The sequence below is a fragment of the Mytilus edulis genome, chromosome 10 (assembly GCF_963676685.1).
Source record: "Mytilus edulis chromosome 10, xbMytEdul2.2, whole genome shotgun sequence".
NCBI lineage: Eukaryota > Metazoa > Mollusca > Bivalvia > Mytilida > Mytilidae > Mytilus > Mytilus edulis.
The window spans coordinates 50,483,473-50,510,720 of record NC_092353.1 but is presented as its reverse complement, the minus strand read 5'-3'; the positions used below and the strand labels follow the sequence as shown (position 1 = coordinate 50,510,720).

Sequence of the window (27,248 nt, the reverse complement as noted above, 5' to 3'; positions counted from 1 at the left end):
CGAAAATTCTGGCGAACCGTTTATAAATCGTTCTTAATGGGGATTTTTTTAAGTTCAGATTTCCAGAATATGGATGGGTGATTTTCGTCATCCATAATTATGGCATTACCAAAGGAGACAAGAATCTTTTGTGATTTTTTTCTTCCAGCGGAAAGTGAATTCCAAGTTTTTTTTTAAAGTAAGATCGTGAAAATAACAAATTTCAAGAAAAGTTCAAATCGGAAAGTCCTTTATAAAAAGGCAAAATCAAAAGCTCAAACACATCAAATGAATGGAAAACATCGGAAATATTCCTGCATTGTTACATGCATTTCCTTATGTAGAAAATGGTGGATTAATTCTGGTTTTATAGCAAGCTATACCTCTCACTAGTATGACAGTCGCTGAAAATTCATTTGTATTGACAACGATGTTTGAACAAAACAAACAGATGTAATAGGTAAACTGACAGAAATAGTGGTACAACAGTCAACATTGAGTTATAATCTTAATCAGTATGAAAACAAAACATGCCAAGAAATCCTCGCTAAAAATTCCGGTCGACCTCCTACGGCACCCATTAGTATTTAAAGATTTGATTTCATTCAACAAATTAATTTATGACCTTCATGTACGTGTCGCTTAGAACACAGCCATATACCAAATGGTCAATATTAATCATCCATGTAATTTGCTCTATGGGGTGTTTGCAGAATTTCAACGGAGGCAATTTCTTGGCATGGGAGAAAGGTAGAAAGACCATTCACAATTTGTTTTACATTCGTTTTTCTCTTTTAATTAAATAAAAATAATAATAACCCTTTCAAATGTAGAGTTCATAAGATAAAAATATTCCCTGTGGAACAACCCCCTCCCCTTTTTTTGTGCTCTCTATTTTCAACCCTCGAATTAAGCTTTCCAATCTAATTAAAATTAAAACCTTGCTTTCTGACCAATCTGTTCATGTACCGGACCGTCAACTTTCTTTATCTAATACGAAAATCTACAGTGCCGTTATACATATGCATGTAGTTTGCTTGGAGTATTCGCCCGGAAAAGAAAGAAATAGCTTAAACTCCAAGATACTTTATTTCTGCATCACGTGATTTTTACCACGTGGAGCTTACATTAGAATAAATACCGAATATGGAAAGTGAAACTACAATTGAAAACATAAAGTCCGCAGGCACAAATAAGAAAAAAGTTTTTTTTTTTGGCAAAGGGTGCCGGGGTAATCCTCTCTGTGTACAAAATATACTTGAAATATTTGCCACTGCCTCTTTTTTGTTCTATGAATTCTAACCCTGAGTTTTCTATCTGTTACATGCTAAGAAATCCTCGCTAAAAATTCCGGTCGACCTCCTACGGCACCCATTAGTATTTAAAGATTTGATTTCATTCAACAAATTAATTTATGACCTTCATGTACGTGTCGCTTAGAACAAAGCCATATACCAAATGGTCAATATTAATCATCCATGTAATTTGCTCTATGGGGTGTTTGCAGAATTTCAACGGAGGCAATTTCTTGGCATGATATATCAACAGAGAAAAGATGATAAACAAGATAGAATCTATACTTCAAGACCATCGTGCATTATTTGTGCAGTTGATACAGACTATTTATCAACAAGGTCTTGCCCCGCGGTTACCTCCGGGGAACTTTTTACAAAAAAGACGAGACGTTCTTTGACATACCCCTGGTTCATCAGACACTGATGACACTGGTGACGTTTTCGAAAAGTATTTGTTGAGTTTCCCCCACGATTAGTCCACTAAGAGCACATAAAAATGCCATGCTACACGACAAAAATCAAATTGTCTTAAAACCAGAGACATATCCAAACAGGGATCAGCGTAGTTATGTCTCTCTTAAAACTAAGGTTGGGAAATTTGAGTTTGTTTAATCTCAATTTACTGACAAGAAATCCGTCATATAAACTTTCAATGTCTGCAATGCTTCAGGTGAAAAAAAATCTTAACATCGATATTGAACTATATTTTGCAATAATAATTATAGTTATATTAATAATAATAAATAATTTCGAAGAATTGGGCAAAAAATATAGAAGGTTAATGTTCAATAAATCTAACGTAACAATACCTTGCGTACGGACACACATATTATTGTTACATTCATAATTATCCAGTTTCTTAAGGCTTACCCAATCCTGCATTCCGGCAATAAGTCTCCAAATATTAATAATTACTTTTTGATTATTGTTACATTTTGATGTAACCGTAGCCAGTGCCTCTATACAGGTCATCGAAGAGGTGTTCCGAAAATAGAAGGACATACGTTAAGAAAAGAAAAGAAAAGAAAATAACAAAATAGTCGTTACATTCCCCTCTACATATTTAGTTCTCTGATATTTTTCTGCAATCCAACGTGGGTGCTTCAAGCATGCAAGGTCCTTCAAACAGTGTAATCGTTCCATGGATTAATAGGTAAAGTTAAACAATAAACAGAAAAATAGATCTACTACTATAATTTAGATCAGAGTCACATGTTTCGGTCAAAATATTCACTATTCTAATGTATGGTGAAATACATTTTTTTTTATTTGAAAATTTTATTCCTTTTTGGGATTCTCAATCGTATTGATTTCTTTATTTGTCTGTACTCATGATTTATTCTGAACCCTCTTTGACTCAATTTGGCGGAAATTTTATGAAAATACAAACTCAATTGAAAGTAGATGTACTGGTACATTCTGTCCTCCGAGTGTGACAGACTGCCCTGCCTACTTCCTATGTTAGACCCTCTTGTACACAGTACAAGTTGTCCTTGGCTGCAATGTTATATTCCTCTATATAGGGGAAAATACCATTGCTACCTCCAGACTACCTTATTAAATTCCATAGACCTAAATGACAAATCAGAGCAACATATAATAACTTTGTTATTAACATGATTAAGAACATTATAAACCGACAAGACTGCAACAACAAACGAGCGGTCATAGTTCCAAATAGTAAGACTGACTAGTTCAAAAACTCTATTGTTGTGTGCACTGCGGTAGATTGCAATGATACTACATCATTACAATTGAGGTGTTAAAATCAGCATTCCTCAGCAAGCGTTATAACTTATGCGCAGAGCAGACCAACCTGTCACACACAATAGCTGAAAGGAATCTGTGATGTAGTTCCCATCCATATTCAGAAGTGGCTAATACAGATAACTTACAGCCATGACCATGTAATGTTCCTCTGCTTGTTAACTGGTCTTCTTTATCCCAAAATACTGACAGAACCCAAATATTGTGATATTCTTCACCTGCTTATATATACTCCAGGGCGAATACAATTTTTCCTGGATAGGGGTGTTCCCCTTACAAATCACACAAATCTCTCACAAACACCCAAGTGACCCTTATAACCTTTGCCCCTGCCACTGACTTTCCCGCAAAACAACTAAATACGTTAAAAATTGTAAAACATGTATCATTGCAATAAGATTCTTCATATTTGTAACATTAGTGGAACAATAAACTAAAAAGGTTAAAAGGCTTAATCAAGCACCTACATTTTTTGTACATGAAGTTGAAGAGCATAAGGCTACCAAAATTTTAAAAAAATCTGAATTGCTAAATAACCAGATAACATAAGTAGTTGTTTACTCACATAAGTAATGATCCATTTTTTCACAAAGGGTTTTAACATTACGATAATAAACAGTAAAAATGTATGTAATTTATTTTGGTTTATAATGTATTTATCATATATCAACAGTTGTGAATTTGAGGCAGTGTACCATGGGTTATTTGGTGGATGTACCTCTGCACAAAAACAAGCCTTAGCAAGAATCAATGTTTGGAAAAGCAGGTATGCAAGTATACTCTCCCTTTTAATATTGAATAGTGTAATTATACACAACAAGTAAATAACATATATATACCAGAAAGACTTCCTTATGAATCCCATTTTGTTGACAGTTTTTGTTGGCAGAATAAGCAAGACAACACATGAACAGGGGGCCAAAAAGAAGTATTGTCTAGAAAAGGACTTAACTTTATGAATTTAGTAAAATACCGTAGCCTGCTTTATTATAGAAACAAGTTATTATACAATATCAAAAATTGTTGACAGTTTTAAAAAAGGTCTGAACTTCCTGATATGGAAAGCATGCTGTTCTACACTTTTAATATTGTCATGTTGTATAATTTGTTACATACTTCTTTAATTACATATGTACAGTACCTGGCCGAAAGTATTTGTCACCTGCATTTTTTTGCTATATATTTCATATAAAAACACATTTTTTCAAACAATATTTTGAGGGCATTTATGGTTGGATTTTTATCAAAAAGGCCTCAAAAGGCGTAGAATTGTCTAAAGTATGTTTATTTATTTGGTAATAGTTTTGTCTTCAGGTGTTTTTGTTTTCTTTTAATGTGAACACATACAATAAATTTTTATAATTTAATTTGGTTGAATATATAGCGAATTTCTGAACAGAAAATTATATTTGTGTTTATCTTGTGAAAAAATGGAAATGATCCACAAAAAAATTTATATATCCAATTAAACAAATAAACCTGTGACAATTCTGCTTCTATAAGTACCAAGTTGCTAAAAATCAAACCAAAAATGACCCCAAAATATAGTTTTGAAAAAATATAGTTTTATATATACAATATAAAGCGAAAAATAGCAAGAGACGAATACTTATGGCCACACTCTGTAATTTGATATTCATTATTATTATGATGGTACAAATGTACATCATTTTGTACATGCTTGACATCTAGCAAATCATTGCTATGCAACATGCATCTTTCAAGTTTGAATAGAAACCGGAAACGCAGATCATGCATCAATGCATCAATTTGATTTTAAACTACGAAATGAATTGGAATTAAGATACGATATTTCTTTACAGGAAATATAAAAAGTTTTTAATTTTTAACTTTTAAAGTAATTCTATATTATCGTTACTATACAGCAGTACTCGAGTTATTTGCGATGAAATAATAACTACTGTTTTACGTCTTATTTTAGACTTCTAAAAAAGGGGGATGCTGATTGCATAAGTCAAAATTAAAGCACGTGTTCGACTTGTTAAACTTTGTTACTGGATTATTAATTTATTTATTTAATCTGAATTATCATAAGCATTTGCGGAAACTTAGTTAATTAATTCGACAAATGAATCTTCAGATAATATTCTCCTGTCATGTTTGTTGATCTACCTGTACAAGCTCAGGTACAAGTGATTAGCGATTTTTATCCGGATATCCCTCAGGCGTTAGAACTGTATTGGATTATATTATAAAAAAAAGCCTGAGGGTTATGCAATTACATGCATTTGATTATAATTGCTAAAAAAATGGCGTCAGGCTATAAAAACAATTACAGTTTTGAACGATGGCAGAATACAATTGAACGATGGCGCGGGTCATTTGACGATGGCGCGAGACATTTGAATGATGGCGGATTGCCATCGTTAAACAGGCCATGGAGATCCCTGCTATATTTGGATTTTTTAATTAATGAGTAACAAAAATTAAACATAGATACAGTTATATATATATATTAATATAAAAAAAACACATAAAAATGAAATGGGAAAACTGTAATTGTAAAATATAAAATGAAAGCAATGTTCATGCCACCATCTGACGATTTTAAATAAAACTTATAGTAAATGTAGGACAAAGTAAAGCATCATCATATAAAAACACTAGTTTAAAAAATACTCTTTGTTAACATGTATAAATAATTTTGGTTATTGAGGAACAAATGTAGTTTATATAAGAATTGTTTTTATAGATGTATTCTGCCTGTTGCTGTAGAGAGTACAGATGCACTAATTAAAGTTTATATAAATGAACATGAAGGGAAGAAATCTGGTCAGAATGTGGAAGATTCTATTAGAAATGCATACAGCTTAGCCATTATTAGGTAGGTTTATTACATTACTTCATTACTGAATAAGATGCTGCATACTGTAGATTCATTATTATTCATTGGAAACCAATTTTCTTGGATTCAATTTACAAAACTGAAAAAGAGGAGATATTCTAACGTCTTCAATATTGTAATATATGGTAATAGTCTCTCGTAAGACAATTGTAAAGGAATCTTTTTGTGTGTTCACTCACAGTTCTTGCAGTGGCGGATCCAGCCATTTTAAAAAGGGGGGGGTTCCAACTATATGCTCCCATTCAAATGCATTGATCGGCCAAAAAAAAGGGGGTTCCAACCCCCGGAACCCCCCCTGGATCCGCCACTGTGTTTGTTTATAGTCATGTACGTGTTAGCACAATGTGGATTTTGATTTGAAAAGAGCTTACCAATACCTGTTCATTGAGGGAATATACAAATGTGATAAGGGGAGATAATCTAACTTACTTCAATAGGCAGAAGAATCTTTTTGTGAGTTTATTCACATTTCTTGTTTATATTTATGCATGTATCAGAACAATGTTGATTTTGATTGGAAAAATCGCTACATGTTTATTGAGATAATTCACAAAATGGAGTGTTTTTCAAATATTTTATTCTAACTTCTACATTTTAGTTTAAATTCTGGTTGACATTTGATATTAATTTTTTCTTAGGTTTGTGAATCATATAACAGAAAGAAGCCAAGTGAAGCAGTATATGCAGGCTGTTCATAGACTTGCAGGAGAGGTATGATCTTAACAATCCATAAAATGTTAAATTTTAGAAGTTAAAATAAACAGAGTAGGTATAAATTTATTTTTGCAGCAAAACTTGAAAATTGTGTTTATAAACTTTAAGTTGTTGGTCCTTTTAATTTATGCTAACAATGTTCATTAATACAAAATATGAACTATATCCTTTAGACACAGAAATATTTGAAGCATTATTCAAAATAACAAATTGATACTTGAAGCTTAAATTTATCAATAAAATATCCCAGTTAGCTCTAGCTAGAACTTTTAAATTCTGTCAAAATACAAGAATTTTTTTCCCCTACATTTTTGATTAATTGTGTACTATTGTTTTACAGTTGGGAGTTCCAGAATGGATAGTGAACTTAAGACATGATGCTACACATGGTCGTCTGCCATCATTAGATTTACTGAAGACAGCTGCTGACTGGTGTATTCAATGGTTAAAGGTAATTTATCATGAACTGCATGTTGATTGACTTATGCAAAGTGGCAATTGCCAATTTCAGTACCAGAGGCAGATTTTTTTTTTGGGAGGGGGGGGGGCTATTGTGGGATAATTTTGATTTTATAGGGAATCACTGTAGCATGACCGGAGCAGGCCCCATCTTAGGCAGTCAGTGGGCTCCACTTATGAAAGTTTCTGGATCCGCCACTGAGTAATCTTCGGCTATATCATGGTGGTAATTTTTTATTGGTGGAGGAAGCCGAAGTGCATGGAGGAAACAACAAACTTTGGCGAGAAAATTTGCAATACTAGTCAATTATGATCTGAATTTCATGCAATATAATTCATCCTAAACTTTCAGTGAAAGTTAAAAAAACAAAAACTTATTGTTTTATTCCTTCAATAGAATAAAATGTTGTTTTTTTTTTCCTTTTTAATTCTTTTCTTCAGTAGTCCAGGTTTAAGTTTTCTATGTACCTTGAATTAGCTTATAGGTGTCATACCACCAATTAAAAGTCCCTATCTGTTCAACCAAATTTTGCAATTTTCACAGCTTTCTAAATATTTTACCTTAAGTTTAACTTCATAGAAACTAGGTATATCCTGAATCGTTCAGGTGTCACCTTTCTGCATGCCAATTTTCAACATACATTCAAAATCATATAAGAAAGAAGAGAGCTTCCGAAAGGAGGTACCACTAAAAATAACCCCTGGTTTTCTGGAAATCTTAAATTAGTATACTATGGAGCGCATTAATCCTCAATTTTTAATGCAAACTCATAAACAGGTAAATTTTGGCTTAAAATGGTCTTAATATATTTCTCTTTCAACAAAACTTTCATTTCTGCAAATTTGTTAGTTAGTTTAGGTGAACAATGACATCAAATGCACTATTTTTTGTCCGAGTAGGCCTACTTTCACATACGTTCTAAATTTGAGGGAGTAATTGGTGGTATGACACCTAAAGAGACAAAAAAGTTGATTAGAAATCTTTTAGTTTGCTTTATTCTTAATCCTTAGTCAATTTGAAGTTAAAAACAGCCTATCTGAGCATTATGCGACTTATATTAAAAATTTCACAGCTCAATTTAAACTGACTGTAATGTATGACTTTGATAGAAAATTCTTGAAAATTTCATTTTGGGCTACAGGAACATAAACTTTCAATATCAAGATCATTGTTTGCTGATTTTTTCTTGTTTGTTCTACTTCTTTAAAGACTTTCAACAATTTTTGCAATGAATTTAGTAAAAAATCCAAGGTATTGAAGTGTCAAGGAATATTGACCCCCTTTTTTTCATCTGGTGTCAGTAAAGTACTACAAATTGATCAAAAGAGCAGTCATGGTCATTTAACTGTGTTTATTTACATCAGTTAATAAAATTTAAGATATAAAAACTTCATTTGGAATAATAAATGATACTTTTGTGAGTCTCTGCAGTGCTTACATTAGGCTATGCTATCTGCCAAGTACATAGTATGACGCAATGATATAAGGGGTAAAAATCAAATAATTTCATTAAATCTGCATGACAAAATTTGTTTGGCGGTAGTAAACAACTTATGTTTCAATGTTTAACACCACATAATAACTTTCTGTGCATTTATAACATTATTTAGGATTTTTTTTTTATAAAAGCATATTGTCAGGATGGGAAAAGCTAAAAATAGCACAAACTCAAGTTTTAGGCTCTAAATTTGCAATATGTGACATTTTGCACCCAAAAAGATTGAAATGTGGCTACTATTATGTCAAATGATCAGTTAAGACAAAAAAAAAACAATTGTTTTCTGATTTTGATGTTTCACCGCATTTTGCTTAAAGGTGTCATACCACCAATTAAAAGTCCCTATCTGTTCAACCAAATTTTGCAATTTTCACAGCTTTCTAAATATTTTACCTTAAGTTTAACTTCATAGAAACTAGGTACAGTACTACCTGTGACTTTATCTTATTAATGGTGGCCATAAAAAATATGTTCACCATGGTGGCCCTATATGTTCATCATCATACCCCCTGTTGCTTTTTTAATACACAAGGTATTACTCAAAAACTAGTCAAGAATAAAGGGAAATCTTGAATGCATTGAAGTGTTAAAATTATATAACTTACAGGTCAGGTGTCTCAGGTAAAATATACATGTATGTGTTTGTCAAATTTAATAACTGTGATTATAATGACAAGAAATTCAAAAATAAAATGAAACAATAAAACTAGTTGAACAAACAGCTTAATTAAAAAATAATTGTGTCCTGACTATTAGTTTTGATATTATAACCTTTTAAATAATTTTTGATCAATTTAAGTTATTTTTTATATTAAGTCTATTTTTTGGTAGTGAAGATTATAAATGAATCTCATTTTCAAATATACTGCAAACATTTACAATGCCTGCCTTTTTCTATTGACAAGGTGTTTCTCAAATTAATTTTCTAAAATCAAAATGGTTTATTTTTGTAGATAGACTGATCTTAACATATGATTAAGATTGTCTTTAGGACTTACGCTAAATAAAATTTAGGCAATTCATTATTTCTTTATTGAATAAAATATTTATAAGTATTAGAAATATTCAGTACAGCAAAATTTGATAATATTTTTATTGTCATATGATATTTTAAACGTGATCCATGTTTTAGAGGTTAAGCATTTCTTTTACTTTTTGTTCTTGGGTTAGAGACATTTTAATGAGAAGGTAAATAATTTTCAAATAGATTTATATCTCAAAGTTGTTTTGTTAATTTTACAATCAAGGATTAGGTGTTCTTCATTGACCTACAAGAGGCACAGTTTGCACATTCTATCCTTTCTAGGAATTTTATATTGTCCACTATTTTATGACCAAAAATTCTCTACCTTAATTGACACAATCAAGTTAACTTTACAGTTTTTATCATAAGTTATTATTTTTAGATTTTTCTTTAAATTCATTTTTTATTAAGGACTTTAAAAGTCTTAATTCATTCAAGTCCCTGCAATTATTAACTTTATCTAAAAGGCCTAGGTTGATTGAAATATTCTTTGTAAATGTATACCAAGAATATGTATCATGCCAGTCCAGCACTATCGACAATATAATACACTGAAAAAAAAATGATTTAATTAATAGACCATTAAAAAGTCACCATCTTTAGAAGTGCACTTTATTTTTTCTGGAGAGTCCGACAAATTTTGAAAGAAATTAACCAAACTGAAGATAACATATTTAATAAGTTTCAAGACAATTTCTTTAAATAATTTCTTTTCATAAGTTTCACTTGATTCAGATATATATTATAAGAACATTTTTCATTATGATTAGCATTTTTAATGAACATTTATCAAAATTTTATGATAACTAGGTGGACATTTGGAAAATAAGTCTTTTCTGTGATTGTTTGTGCACAACTCTTGTTTTGAGATTTGAAGAAAATTTAGATAAACAAAATTAGTTTTGACTCAAGATTCTTACTAAGAAGAAATTAAAAGAATAAGAAACAAAACAGTAAGAAACAAAACAAACAAAAATTTAAAAAAAAACAATTAAAAAATAAAAAATAATAATAACATTAAAGACAAAAAATAATAATAAATTAACAGAGTAAAACAATACTTTATTCTACATTTTCAAGAAAAGGTTAAATGTCAATTTTAAAAGAAACCCAAGTTACCTGTACAGGTAAATTTTAATGAAACATACCAGCTGAAAACTTCAACCCTGATTGATTTTAACAGGTAACATAATTAGATAAAAGATCTGCCCATGATTTATGACCCCCAATAAATGGCCAACATCTCAAGATTGAATACCCCAATAAATGTTCACCATTGGATGTTGACCATGCAAGAGGGTGGACATAACTAAGAGGAAGTCACAGGCTGTACTGTATATCCTGAATCGTTCAGGTGCCAATTTTCAACATACATTCAAAATCATATAAGAAAGAAGAGAGCTTCCGAAAGGAGGTACCACTAAAAATAACCCCTGGTTTTCTGGAAATCTTAAATTAGTATACTATGGAGCGCATTAATCCTCAATTTTTAATGCAAACTCATAAACAGGTAAATTTTGGCTTAAAATGGTCTTAATATATTTCTCTTTCAACAAAACTTTCATTTCTGCAAATTTGTTAGTTAGTTTAGGTGAACAATGACATCAAATGCACTATTTTTTGTCCGAGTAGGCCTACTTTCACATACGTTCTAAATTTGAGGGAGTAATTGGTGGTATGACACCTATATGTACATTGTAGTTACAGTCTTACAATTTTAAATGACTCATTTTATCAAAAGTAGACAGCTTTAATTCATTGTTTACAATTGACATCCTGGTATACTTTTGGCTTCAATGGGTACAATTTACTTCAATGTGTACAATTTACTTCTTTGTGTACAGTTAACTTCATTGTGTACAATTAACATCATTGTGTATAAAAAAGTAAAATCACAAAACAACTGAACTTAGGGAAATTCAAAATGGAATGTCCCTAACCAAATGTCAAAATCAAAAGCTCAAACACATCAAACCAATGGACAACAACTGTCATATTCCTGACTTGGTACACGCATTTACTTATGTAGAAAATGGTGGATTGAACCTGGTTTAATAGCTAGCTAAACCTCTCACTTGTATGACAATTGTATAAATTCAATATGTACAATTTACTTCTTTGCGTAAAACTAGCTTCATTGTATACTGGTTACAAACATGACAAACTTGTATACTGTTTATTTCAATGTGTTTAATTCAATTACAATTTATTGATGGAAAAAACAAGAACTTTACCAAAAGTTCACTACATATTGCATAACAAATTAACATAACGAAAATATTTATTTTGTATTAAAAGTGTTTTAAGGTTGAATTATATTTGTTTTATAGGATGAATATTGGGAAAAGCAGTTGGAGGGTATGGCTTATCAACAAGAGCACACAATGAAAGATACAAAAGACACCAAAGTTAAAGATAATATCACAGAGATGCTTAATAGTTTAAAAATTAAGGTTTGTTTGATAAGGTTCGGTAACAATTGACATTTTTGTCTATGAAGTCCCTTCTTAGTCTACACCATTCAATGTAATATTTATTATGGCAATGTTTCTAGTGGAGAAAGTCAGCATAAGGATAATAGTAGGTCATTATTACCTAGATTTCATGCTTTGTTAGCACTCTTGGTCAAGGGTTTTGTCCAAGATAATCTTAAGAGTTAACCATTTAAAAAATTAGAATGATTGATTGATTGTGACTTCCTTAATTTCCAGTGGCAAATATTTCATACTAAATTAAAACATACACAAAACAATATATTATATACAAAATGTTGGCATACACTTTTGGCAGATGAATTTTATTTGTAAATTAATTTCAGAAGACGCTAACATCAAAGAAAAGGGGAAGTAAGACAACACAGATATTGAAGAACATAGAAGTAGAATTATTACGCAATAGGTATATATTTATAGTACTGATGGATTTCTGATGGATTTCTTGATGTTAAGATGGTTATAGAGTATTATTTCAATATTAAAAAGAAGCTGTGGTATGATTGCCAATATGTCAACTCTCAAGAAAAGACCAAATGACACAGAAATCAACAGCCATCTGTAAGGCCTTCAAAAATGAGCAAAGCATATATACAGCAAAGGCAGCTATAAAAGGCCCAGAAATCACAAATAATTCAAACAATTCAAATGGCCTAATTAATGAATAAAAAAATGAATGAAAAGCAAGTGTGTAACACAGCAACAAATGTCAGTCACTGAATTACAGGCTCCTGACAAGGGACAGGCACATACATAGAGAATGTGGCAAGGTTAAACATGTTAGTGAGATCCCAATCCATCCTTCACCTGGGACAGGGGTGTAACAGTACAACATACGAAATCAACATTTATTCTCTTTGTCGCTTATCCTGTCTGTAAATGTTCTGATAGGTAGTGCACAAGTTTATCTCTCTTTTTCACTCTAGTTTTATGCATACCAGGTAGTTATTTACTTGATAATTGTTTTTGATAACTTTCTTGTTTTTAATATGAGATATTGACTTATCGTAGTTTTTCTTCTCTATTGCAGGGAGAAAGCTGTAACATCAATGTCAAAAATTATTGAATGTCAAGTTAAAAAGAATGTTGACGCAGGTTTGTGTTAAATTTTAAAACATAGTTAGGGGCCTCATTGGCTGAGTGGTCTAAGTTATTACTGCTGTAATCACTAGCCAGTCAACACTAAGGTTGTGAGTTCGAATCCTACTCATGCAGGTCCACTTGACTCCAATCTTAATTAGCTAGGACTGTGGTTTTATCCAGGCACTCAGGCTTCCTCACCAATTAAAACTGGCTGCCACAAAAAAAGCCCAAAAGCAGTGCTTAAAGGTGGTGTTAAAACACCAAAATATATCAATATGTATAAAACACAATTTATCATAGTGCGTAAAATGTGCTGAAGGCAAACATGTAGGATTGTTTATTTTTCATCTTTCTAGACTTGTGGAAAATAAGAACAATGGGACAGTACATGTACATTTAAAGTACTGCAATTGTAAGAAAAAATACTTAAAAAATATATAAAAAGAATCGTTGTTTATTAAAGTTGGATACATAATGTGTACATATTATACATTTTTGTGTATGGTACTTTAAATTTTTAATTTTTATTCCAGAAGACACTTTATCATTCTGGCACCCAGTTCTTAAGATTTATCACCAGTATGGTTTGACACTGTCCATGCTGAAGTGTTTACCTGTTACAGATGGTTGTCATGGAATTATTTCATCATTTCTTTACCAGCTGGCGGATACAGGTAAGTCATTCTATTACTAAATCTGGAGATTAAGTGAAAATCCTATTTTTCTACAGAATAAAGAGGAACTTTGTTGATTTTTGAACCATAGGGTGTTTCAGGGTTTTGTTGTTGAAAATATCTAGTAATGTAAAATTTGCAAAACTTCCACATTTGATAACTGACATATTCATTATTAAGTCAATAGTTGTCTCATAGGTAATCATACCAAATCTTCTTATTTCCAATAATATTGAGGGTAGTTATCTCTGGGCACTCTGACTTTCTCCTCCAACAAAAACTTACTGCCACGAATTAACACAATAGTATTGAAAGTGGTGTTAAATACCAATCAATCTTGATTTATTTTGCCCTCACCTATAGGCCTTTTATTTTGCCCTCACCTGTAGGCCTAGCACTTTTAAAATGATTGCCTCTTTTCAGGTTACATTGTCTATATTTCAACATACATTCATAATAATGAAAATGATAAAAAAAGTAATTTTAGATGCTTTGCTGGTGATCACAGTTTATACAGGCATCCTGAAACACTTAGATATGATACAAAACATGAAAAAGATTAGTACACATGAAAAATGAAATAGATTTTTAGTAATTACAACAACAGTAGATATTTTTGTTGAGGCATGTTTGGAATGAATAATATTGACAATGTCAAACTAAGTGTTCATTGATATGTCATTGCAGGATGTTCTAACAGAATAATAGAGTACTTTGATTTTGTGTTGAATAGTGTGGACCAATACAGTGTACTCTGTCTGTAAGTATTGGTAGAATTTATTAAGGTGGTACCCAACATCTTAACTAAATTTAATTTGGCTCGTTTAATTTTCATAAAATTTTGACAAAGTATTTACTTTGACCCTATGACAAAAATATAAAAATTTAAAAAAATTTAAACCAACCGTTTTATCAGAAAAATTACACTGGTTATATAGCATTCGACAAACACTTATTTTGATCATCGAGAAGCTTTTAATGTTCCCTAAACAACACAACTTAATTAAAACGTTTAGCTGATTTTACAGAGTTATCTCCCTGTAGTGTTAGGTACCACCTTAAATCATCAGCAGTGGAACAACATTTACATCTTTTATGTCAGTTCTTTATAACCTTAAAGATCAAAAGTATGGTTATCAGCTGGTTGCCATGTATTTAAATATGAATTCTGTTTTGCACATTTTAAGAAAATGATCCAATGGTTGGGTGTCCTACTCACTAATAGATAATGATATTTTATATAAAGTTTTATTTTGTAAATTAAAAAAAGTTTTATTTTGTAAATTAAAAACAAGAATAATCAAAATATCAGTAAACAAGATTAGAATAGTGCATTAACGATGTATTGACTGTGTTTCTGCTATATATATTTTGTCAGTACTGTGGATTCATTATTATTCGTTGGATACCAATTTTCGTGGATTTCGTGGGCACAGTCAAACCACGAAATTAAATATTCAACAAATGATAATTTTTCTGTAGGGTTGTATGCAGACTTCAGCAAAACCACGAAATTTAATATCCACGAATATGCAAGTTTTTCTTAATCCACGAAAATTGGTACCCACGAAAATAAATGAATCCACAGTATTATTTTATGAACAGAAATTAAATACTAGTACAGTTATAATGTAGTAAAGTATTTGTATCATTGAATAACAGCTTAGGCCAAATAAAATATATGTGTGGTTCCAGTAACCCTACCGTCCCTTCTTTTTCGGCTTAAAAATAGCCTACCCTAAAGATTTTATTGTCATTTTTATGCCCCACCTACGATAGTAGAGGGGCATTATGTTTTCTGGTCTGTGCGTCCGTTCGTTCGTTCGTCCGTCTGTCCCGCTTCAGGTTAAAGTTTTTGGTCGAGGTAGTTTTTGATGAAGTTGAAGTCCAATCGACTTCAAACTTGGTACATATGTTCCCTATGATATGATCTTTCTAATTTTAATGCCAAATTAGAGATTTTACCCCAATTTCACGGTCCACTGAACATAGAAAATGATAGTGCGAGTGGGGCATTCGTGTACTGAGGACACATTCTTGTTCATTAAGCACTAGTACTGTTAAAGTCAGAATGTTGCTCCTATAGACTCAATGTAAAAAAAAAACCATAAAATAAAAAAAAATCCCTACCTACCTACCCTAACTTTTTTTCAGATGTAACTGGAACCACACATACTTTTTTATTTGGCCTTACTGAAATAAAGATACAAATAGAATGAGCGAAGTGAAATTTGAACTAATCAAAATATCTTATAGATGTTTCAAGTAATTTCTGTATTGTAGATTTGTTTTATGCAGTTTATGTACAAACACTACTTACAAATCAAAATTATTCTCAATGATAAAGTTAATATAATGACAATACTTTTATGTTGATGGTTTCAGTCTGCAGAAACTTGATCTTAATAACCTTCTGCCTGAAAATAAGGCCAATCAACTGACAAAAATGATGGATATCTACTCATCACATGATCAATCCATTCAAAAAGGGGAAATTTACCATGTGAAAGGTATGTTTACAAAATAACTATACATGTATATTAAATGATAGTTTTGGATCAATGGCTAGAAAGAGTAGCATGCAAGAGACACTTTCTAGATAGCTTGAATAACTACATACACAAAATGTGTTGGGGTAAACTAGTTTTATGTGTGCACAAACTCCTCTTTTGCCAATTTTGACCTCATGTCATATAACTAGAACATACAATAAAAAAAATCTGCAAAGTGCAATTTCTGGTAAGATCACCACTATCTTGAACAAACAAATAAAAACTAAATAATTGGTAAATGTATGCTTATTTAAGAAATGTATCTATGTCCAACTGATGTAAATAATTTTCTTTGTTATAGATTTGCCAGTAGGTGAAGTACAAGAAACCAGTTCAGAATCATCATGGAAATTATTTACAGGTAAAACTTTTGTAACAATTTATATGTTTCTTAAGTTTTGAAGGGATGTACTTTTACATGCTTGTTGCATAGGCACCTGGCTCTGAAAAATCCCAACCTATATACCTTAATGTAACAGCAGGTACACAACTAGCATTTTGGAAAAACGACACTTGGTTGCAAACAATTTTTTTTTTTAATTTTCAATTTTTGATTCTGATGTTGTCTATCCCACTGTAACTTGTCATAAATCTACAAAATTATCTACAAAATTATTTTTGATTAGATTATTTCTGTTGTCCTTATCATTCATAGCTATAGCAGGCCTTCCAGCATTCTAGTTTAAAAGTATTTTCATGAAGGATACTTTACAAAAAACAAACTTACATATTTATATATATTATTGCTGACTTATTTTGTTATAGATTAAAAGTTAATTTTGTAAATTTACAGGTAATCCATAGAAACTTGAATAATGAATTTTATGACGTTGTTATCCATTGGAGTAAGAAATAGTCAGATATGTTATAGACTTAAAATGACAAAGTTCAAAGTGTTGTTATATTGATATTTCATTCATTTTACGACATATTATCCCCACACAAAAATGTTTAAATTTACAGTTTTTGTCATAACACTTATCATATTTGGTATGCAGTTTTATAAGCATTGGTATTTCTCATTTCCATGGAGGTGATTTGGTCCTGCACCTTCAGTCGTGATTCATTGACTGAATGTTTTGCATATAGTTTACATGTTAAAATATTGCCACTGTAATTACAACATTTGCATTATACTATCGAAATTACAAACAGGTGAAACCTATCTCTGTCAACAATTTATTATTTCTTTTAGACCATGTTAACTTGAATGAGTTTCCAATTGGTTGTATACCAGGTTGCAACATTACCTATGATAGTTTAAGGTTAGGAGATACAACAACTGATGACCAATCAGACCAGAGTTTAAATCAGAGAACTGTAGATGACATGGAATTCACACAAGACTCCAGTTTTAATATGTAAGTTGTAAAACAATTTTTACTTTTATAAAAAACATGTGAGGAGCCATGGTGGTCTAGTGGTTTAAGTAGTTCTATTAATGTAATCTCTAGCCAGTCAACACTGAGGTTGTAATTTCGAACTCTGCTCATGTGGATGTACTTGACTCAAATCTTAATTGACTAGGATTGTCAGTTTTCCTATCAAAGGACAGTGGTTTTATCTTAGCACTCTGGCTTCCTTCACCAAAAAAAACTTACCACTACGAAATAGCCAAATAGTGGTGCTTAAAAGTGGCGTTAAAACTGCAACAATCAATCAGTAAACATGTGTTTTTACATTGTCATTTCTAGGTGTTTTTATAGCTTGCTGTGCCATATGGATTATGTTAATTGCTAAAGGACTTATGGTGACCTTTAGTTCCTTACTGTTATGTCATTTGGTCTTAAGTGGAGAGTTGTCTCATTGGCAATCATACCACATCTACTTATTTTCATGTTTGAGATTTACAACCATTAAAATAATGGTGGACATCTTCGATCTGTAGTTTACTCAGTTGTTTGGAATAAATTTGTTATTTTAATGTCCCATTTAGGGGCATTATGTTTTTCGGTCTGTGCATCCGTCATTCATCTATTGTTCATCTGTCACGCTTCAGGTCAAATTTTTTGGTCAAGGTAGTTTTTGATGACAGTGGTGTAGCCAGGGTTGAATTGATGTGGATGTTTCGCTGAGCGGAGCGAGGCGAAAAATATTTTGGACCTTTTTATGCAGAATTTTTTTTTTATTTAAGCACATGTACTTCCCCAGAATCCGACACTAGTTTGATTAGATTTTTGTTTAAATTCAAAATACCCACAGGCACCAGTTCATATATTTTTTATTGTTAACCAAATTTTATTGTTTCCTCGAAACTATCATCATTCAATTCATAAACATTTGATGTAAAGTTTTCGAACTCAATCTCATATATGACATACAATGTATCAAAAACGGACCCCATTACAGCGGCACTTCTGTATAATTTAGGAACTTCGGAATATAGGACTGAAGTGCTTTCTCTTCCCAGGAATTTGAGTCTACAACCTTGGGTTTTTGATTTCTGATTACTGAGCTAAACGCGTTGCAGGAGACATAAAAATACCGGACATTCGATCGTCCGGTCTTGTTACATTGTAGCACTCTCATGTGTACAATTCTTGTCAGATTAAGTGAAACTCATACATAAGCAATGTCTTTGGCAATTTGGAAAATAAGTCGTAATCAAATATTTTAACCAGTTATGACCCTTTGAAATATAAATTGTAATGAAAATCCCATTTCATTGCTTGTGATGCATTTATTTCTCTTAAGATATTGAAAATAATAAAAGATAAAGAAAAAAAAGTGATTCTCTTTTTCCTTGCCCTTTGATAGATAAAATATGACATGTAATTGTGCATGGCAGGGAACATAGGATCGTTGTTCTTTACTGATTGAAAATAAAATTAGTATTTAAACCTAGATAGAAACGGGAATTCATAAGCCTAGGACTTATCACGATCTATTACAAATTGATTTTTTAATCACGTCGTTTACCATATCGCAAGAAACGATATCAGGATATATATGGTGTTTTAGTTGTCAGTTGCTATAGTCAAAAGAGAAGCCATCTCTCCACTAGGTTCAATTTCAGATAAAACATGTCCACGGGTCTGCGTATCAGTCCTCTTCGCTTGCCTTAGCCGATGACTTTTTTTACGAACAAATGCTATATTGCGATTCAACTATCTTATTTACATCAACTAAAATATCCTAAATGAATGACCGGGCATGCTGCATTGAAAATGACTGGACGTTATCCCCATATCCTCAGCCTTGTTACATTTGGACACTTCCAAGTTAAACTGCTGCTATTTTTAGCTCACCTGGCCTAAAAGGCCATGTGAGCTTTTCTCATCACTTGGCGTCCGTCGTCGTCGTCGTCGTTAACAATTTTTCAAACATCTTCTCCTCTGAAACTAGTGAATGGATTTGAATGAAACTTAGCATGATTGTTCCTCAGAGTATCCTGCACAAAGTGTGTGCTTCGATTTTTGATCCGTCAAAAAACATGGCCGCCGTTACTTAAAATAGAACATAGGGGTCAAATGCAGTTTTTGGCTTATATCTCAAAAACGAAAGCATTTAGAGCAAATCTGGCATGGGGTAAAAATGTTCATTAGGTCAAGATCTATCAGCCCTGAAATTTTCAGATGAATCAAACAAACCATTGTTGGGTTGCTGCCACTTAATTGGTAATTTTAAGGAAATTTTGCAGTTTTTGGTCATTATCTTGAATATTATTATAGATAAAGATAAACTGTAAACAGCAAAAATGATCAGCAGAGTAAGATCTACAAATAAGTTAATATGACCAAAGTTGTCAATTGACCCCTTAAGGGGTTATTGTTCTTTAATGACAATTTTTCACAATTTGTTCATCATATTTGCTAACTTTAAAAAATCTTCTCCTCTGAAACTGCTGAATGGATTTGGATGAAACTTAGCATGATTGTTCCTTAGATTATCCTGCTCAAAGTGTGTGCTTCGATTTTTGATCCGTCAAAAAACATGGCCGCCATTACTGAAAATAGAACATAGGGGTCAAATGCAGTTTTTGGCTTATATCTCAAAAACGAAAGCATTTAGAGCAAATCTGACAGGGGGTAAAAATGTTCATTAGGTCAAGATCTATCAGCCCTGAAATTTTCAGATGAATCAAACAAACTATTGTTGGGTTGCTGCCACTTAATTGGTAATTTTAAGGAAATTCTGCAGTTTTTGGTCATTATCTTGAATATTATTATAGATACAGATAAACTGTTAATAGCAAAAATGTTAAGCAAAGTAAGATCTACAAATAAGTCAATTTGACCAAAATTGTCAATTGACCTCTTAAGGAGTTATTGCCCTTTAAAGACTTTTTTCACAATTTGTTCATCATGTTGACTTACTTTAAAAAATCTTCTCCTTTGAAACTGCTGTATCAATTTCAGCCAAACTTAGGCTAAATGAGTTTTAGAGTTTCAGAGTGTCTAGTATAAATTTTATATTTCATTTCCTTGTATGTCAAGAAACATAGCTCCTATGGCTAAAATAGAACATAGGAGAAAATGATTTTTTTTTTTGCTTTTGAAGAAAATAGGACGATTCAAAGAACATTTAAATAAATTGAAAAGCCAAAATAATCATTGATGAGAGATTAAACCAAAAAAATTCAGGTGAGCGATTCAGGCTCTTGAGAGCCTCTTGTTTTTTTGTCAAAATGATGTGGATGCTTGAGCATCTGAGCATACATGCAAGCTACGCCACTGGATGAAGTTAAAGTCCAATCAGCATTAAACCTAGTCACATCAGAGTTTGGACCCCTATTTCAAGGTTCAATGAACATAGGAAATGATAGTGCAAGTGGTGCATCAGTGTTTTATGGACACATTCTTATTTTTGAAAATGTTTTGTAAGGTAGGTGCTTTTTTTTTGGTAAGACGTTTTAAAATTTCAAGTTTATACGTGTGTGTGTATGTGTATTATATAACAGAATATTTACTGTCATATTCTATTTTTTTCATTTCAGGTCTACTGTTCAGGATTCATTCCCAAAGAACACTTGGACACAACAAGAGATGAACAAAATTCAAAACCTCATTCAGATTTTATGATGCAAAAATTAAAAATAGAAATTTTAAACTCAAAGGTCTTATATACAATATAAATATAAGATATTTGTTGATTCAAACTTAATAAGAAATCAACCAAACAAACATACAAAAACCAAATTATATCTGTGAACATTGATGTGGGTATCTTGCTTTTACAGTCAGGTGGAATATAAGTTGCAGATTCAATTATTTAACAAAACCGGTCATTTGAAAACTCTGTTTATCCAAATTCCACAGGAAGACTGTTGCAAACCAACAATGTTAACAGTGGAAGCTATTTACTATATACTTGTCAAAACTTTCTCATTAGGATTAAATTTTCTTACACTGATAGGGCATTTCTTCTACAAAAGATTCTGTGACCTCTTAATCAAAAGTAGGGACCTCGGTGGCCACATGGTCTATGTAGTCTACTACTGTAATCACTAGCCAGTCAAACTCAACTCCAATCTTAATTGACTAGAATTGTCAGTTTTCCTATCAAACGTCAGTGGTTTTTCGCTTCCCCCACTAATAAAAACTGGCCGCCACCAAATAGCCTAAAAGCAGCGCATACAAGAGACGTTAAAACACCAACAATTAATCAGTCATTCTAATGAAAAGAATTAAACAGACTAAAAGCGTGAAATAGAAGAGCATTTAGAACCAAAATTGAGCAAGATTTGCTAACTCTTCCAAAGCACTTGAGATCACCCTGGTTTTTTATGGAGTTTATGTTCCACAGTCTTTCTTATACTGTGTAGTGTTTCATGGACTGTTTTCTGTTCAACTTCTAAGTTTTTATTGTCTGTTTTGTATTTTACACCCCTTTTAACTGGCAAATAAAATTTATGTCATAATGGATTATTCACTATCACTTTAGTCGATCATTTCAGTAAGACAAAGGAAAGGCTTTAAATATAGAATATGGGGTCATGGTAGCAGAGTGGTGCAAGACGTTTTTGTCGAGCCTGCAACTTTTGTTGCAGAAAGCTTGACATAGGGATAGTGATCCTGAGGCGGTTACGGCGGCGGCGTTAGCTAACTTTTTAAAAGGTTTATATTTTAGAAGGTAAAAGAACTGGATGCTTCATACTTTGTATATAGATGCCTCATGTTACCAAGTTTCCGTCAGTCACATGTCCAATGTCCTTGACCTCATTTTCATGGTTCAGTGACCACTTGAAAAAAAAGTTCAGAATTTTTGTAATGTTGAATTCTCTCTTATTATAAGTAATAGGATAACTATATTTGGTATGTGTGTACCTTGCTAGGTCCTCATGCCCGTCAGACAGTTTTCACTTGACCTTGACCTCATTTCATGGATCAGTGAACAAGGTTAAGTTTTGGTGGTCAAGTCCATATCTCAGATACTATAAGCAATAGGGCTAATATATTTAGTGTATGGAAGGACTGCAAGGTGTACATGTCCAACTGGCAGGTATCATCTGACCTTGATCTCATTTTTATGGTTCAGTGGTTATAGTTAAGTTTTTGTGTTTTGGTCTGTTTTTCTCATACTTTATGCAATAGGTCTACTATATTTGTTGTATGGCATGATTGTAAGGTGTACATGTCTAGCGGGCAGTTGTCATCTGACCTTGACCTCATTTTCATGGTTCAGTGGTCAAAGTAAAGTTTTCAAGTTTTGGTCTTTTTATCTAATATTATATGCCAAAGGTCAACTATATTTGTTGTATGGAAGCTTTGTTAGCTGTACATGTCAGCCTGGCATGGTTGATCTGACCTTGACCTCATTTTCATGGTTCATTGGTCTTTGTTTAGCTATCTTGGTTAATGTTAAGTTTATGTGACAGTTGTAATAAAGCTTTATACTTAGGACTATCAACATAATATCAATGATAAGTAAAGAAGGCGAGACATTTCAGTGTGTGCACTCTTGTTAAAGTAGTCACTAGGCAGTCAACACTGAGGTTGTGAGTTCGAACCCTAACTCCAATCTTAATTGACTAGGATTATCAGTTTTCCTATCGAAGGTCATTGATTTTCTCCTGCAATTCCGGCTTCCTCCACCAATAAAAACTGGATACTACGAAATAGCCCTAAAGCGGTACTTAAAAGTGACGTTAAAACATGAAATTAAAAAAGCAATCAAATCAAATATAGAATCTTTTTACTTATGAACTACTTTATTTATTGACTTTATAGAGTCTTGTTCATGCTTTTGGGTTATGTCAACTGTCATTAAGCTCATTAAACACAAATTTTGTTCAACTTCTAAAGGGTCAAGGGACAGTAAATGAACCATGTGAAAGATTTTGGTGAAAATGATACTCAAAATTTAGCACATTTTAGTATAAGTCAAAATCCTCAAAAAAATGCTTTCTAACAAAGTTTTATGAAATTTTTAATTAATGTTGAATAAAATACGATCTTGAAGATCGAGAACATAAAACAAAAATTTTCGCAAAAAATGTCAAAATACGACCATTGGTCATTGTTGAAGGCCGTACGGTGACCTGTAGTTGTTAATGTCTGTGTCATTTTGGTCTCTTGTGGACAGTTGTCTCATTGGCAATCATACCACATCTTCTTTTTTATAAGTATACACACTAGTCGTTTACCGATATTCAAGTCTCATTTATCGATTAAGATATATCAAAGAAACAAACACAATTGGAAATGCACGAACTCCCAAAGGTGTGTTGACATGCCAATCGCCTCCTGCCATGCAAATAAACACGAAGTCAAAATGTCACAATCGGGAATAAACCATAATAGAGGTGAACCAATTCGTGTGAGTGCCGGTAATTGTTGTCAAAGGTACCAGGATTATAATTTCATACGCAAGACGCGCGTTTCGTCTCCATAAGACTCATAAGTGACGCTCAGTTCAAAATAGTTGATGAGTCTTAGATACAAAGTTGAAGAGCATTGAGGACCCAAAATTCCAAAAAGTTGTGCCAAATACGGCAAAGGTAATCTATTCCTGGGATAAGAAATCCTTGGTTTTTCTAAAAATTCAAAGTTTATGTAGTGTTAATTTTATTCTTTCCTGATAACTCTGTTGATCAGTTTATTTATTAAAATCATACATACATATACAATGCTAATTATGTGAGTAAAGCTTGAATAGTTATCAAAGGTACTAGGCTTATGAAATGAACATGGACCAGCGTAACGTATTGACAGGAACATGTAAACGCCAAACGATAGAGAAAAGGATATGTTACCGGAGAGACATTCGAAATAGAAAATTTTTAAATTATAATATATTCATTTGTTAGAGAATTTTATTTTGAAGTTATTCATCTATGTCAATATCAATGAAAATAACTAGATATAAGTCCTACTTTCAGTATCATTCGAAATTCGAAGTTTTTTTTGTAAACGGAATATACCTTTATAAAAGAAAATTTGCAATGAACTCAGTGGAAATACTACAATTATTGAGATTTGTTCTACATTAGAAATTGTAAGTTTTTTCAGACAACACCCTTTTAAAGATGCTGAAAATCTTCATAATCAATAACGATATTTGGGTATTAACATGATAAACTAGAGTCATCAGTAGATTGCGGATGCTCAAATCTTAGAATCTTACAATTAAGAAAATACACATCGAGGCAAAACAAAACAAAAAATTCAGAAGGGAGTCAAATAGACTCCAAAAGTGTCAAAACGTCAAGTAACAAAAAAAAACGAACTCCGAGGAAAATTCAAATATGGAAAAATCATAAGCTCAAACACATCAACCCAAAGGAATGGATAACAACATTCATATTCCTGACTTGGTACACGCATTTTCCCATGTACTTTATTTGTCAACAGGGTAAATGAACTTCTTATAGATATCATGATTGAAATTGTGTATGCTAGAAGCGAGTTTCGACCCAAAAAAATATCAAATAAGCTCAATAAAAAAAATATAAGTAATTAGACCAAAAAAGTTTAGCTTCTCTTCCTCTGTCGGTATAACTCCAATGCGAATTCACGGTTTGTCTATATGGAACAACATGGAAGAAGACACAGTCGGTACATTTACAGATCCCACAACTATTCTGGTATTAAAATTGAGGTGACAGTAGAAGACCAGGAAAACATTCTCTGCACAAGTGAGTTGAGACACAGTAACATCATATCTTTCAACCAATCCCTGATTATGACAATGTCGACTTTAGTCGTTTATCTTCATATTTCTGTGTGATAAGTTTTTTGTTTCATTAGCACATTCCTATTAATCAAGTTCATTAAGTTAGCTTATGCATTTATTTTAGTGCAAGGGTATATTTTCATCTATGTACATTTTTGTAACTAAAACTATGTGAATAGCTTTAACCTTGAACAAGAAAAATTTATATCTAACAAAACTATGGAGGTTTGAAAATATATTGTGTAAAGATGAAATTTAAAACCATTCTTTCCATTCATATTTTTTAAAATAAGATCACTTTACATTATTAAAATTGATTTTTTGAAATGGTTGACTGAGTTTGAAATATTAAATAAACAAAATAAATATCAATACATGCAGCAGCGAGCGATAGTCGTTATTATAAGCGTTCATAATAAGTTTAACAAAGTCTTATATGAATTCAGTTTGTCGGGGGGACATTTTAACCTTGTGTGCAATCTTAAGTTCTCTATTTTTTACTCGGATGTAAAACTTTTATCAATACCTTTGTTTGTACACTTCTTTGTTAGTGGAATTCATTATAGGTATTTTGTCCTATCCGCGAAAATAAGCGAAAAGTTACACCCCGCGAAAAAAATCCGCTATACGGTATTTCCTCGGAGTTCAGAATATTTGTTATTTTACTTTTTAAAATTACAAGTATTTTGCAATTGCAATCTAGCAAAAGATGTCAGTATTCTATCAACCTAAATGTACTAAATAGAAAATTAACAGTATTTTTCAGTGAATTTATCCGTATGTAACAGTATTTTTCAGTGAATTTATCCGTATGTTTGTTTATAAAAAAAAGGTATTAGTGGATAAACACAATTCATTTGGTAAATTACAAAGAGCCAAAATTATCAACTAAGGTATGCATATGATTAACTGCTTGTCCAATATGCAATTTTCTAGGAAATTGTTTGGATCAACATGAAAACGTAGATTTATAATTTGAATAATATCATGGTTATTCATTAAGCCATAAAATAAATGTTGATAACATAATACTAATGTTTGACGTTACAGAATCATATCCATTGTCATTCCTTAACGTTTACGGGTTATTTTACTTAGAAAAATAATGTTTTGTTAGCACATAAAAGAACTGAAAATATTTATAAACATCTTTGAATTTAATATATTTAGGAGTATAGGTTGTGACAAGTTCATTACATTATTTATTCAAAACAGTTATGTGAGTCCTTTTACTCCATACCAATAAAAATGCAATTATCAGAAATGTTGTTGAAATACCTGTCGTATTTAACTACCTGAATAAATCTATATACTAGAAGTTTTTAAATTTATCAAATCTGGATTCTGATGTTGCTGACCAGACTGAAGGTTGAAAAAATCATAAGTATGTATAAAATATTACCTATTAATGTGAAATTTATTTTAAAAAATGGATGCAGCAGAAGACATGCCATTTATACAATTTTCTTGTTTTAATGGCAATTATACGATCAATTCCATCATGTAATAATGATAAGTATATATATATATATACTGTTACATTTTGTATATTAAAAAAAGATATGAAGACATCTTTTGACATATGTCAAATGTAATATCCGAATTAAAACAAAATCTTTTTGTAGATTATATATTGTTCACATTCATAATAACATCTATTTAAAATATACAATACCAGGAACTCTTTTGTTAATATTTTCAAATAGATTTAAATTGACAAATAACTAGAC

At 31.7% G+C, this 27,248-nt stretch overlaps 1 protein-coding gene across 1 annotated transcript; it reads left to right on the top strand.

Moving 5' to 3' along the window:
* The first annotated feature begins 2,287 nt into the window (after positions 1 to 2,287).
* Positions 2,288 to 21,459, top strand: LOC139491421 (uncharacterized). Its single transcript, XM_071279110.1, has 14 exons — positions 2,288 to 2,427; positions 3,715 to 3,807; positions 5,755 to 5,886; positions 6,546 to 6,618; positions 6,962 to 7,072; positions 11,934 to 12,056; positions 12,422 to 12,501; positions 13,126 to 13,190; positions 13,712 to 13,852; positions 14,540 to 14,612; positions 16,238 to 16,362; positions 16,706 to 16,765; positions 17,600 to 17,765; positions 21,341 to 21,459. Exons 1-14 carry the CDS (start codon positions 2,384 to 2,386, stop codon positions 21,423 to 21,425), a joined length of 1,371 nt encoding a protein of 456 aa, XP_071135211.1. The 5' UTR covers positions 2,288 to 2,383; the 3' UTR covers positions 21,426 to 21,459.
* The last annotated feature ends 5,789 nt before the right edge of the window (positions 21,460 to 27,248 follow it).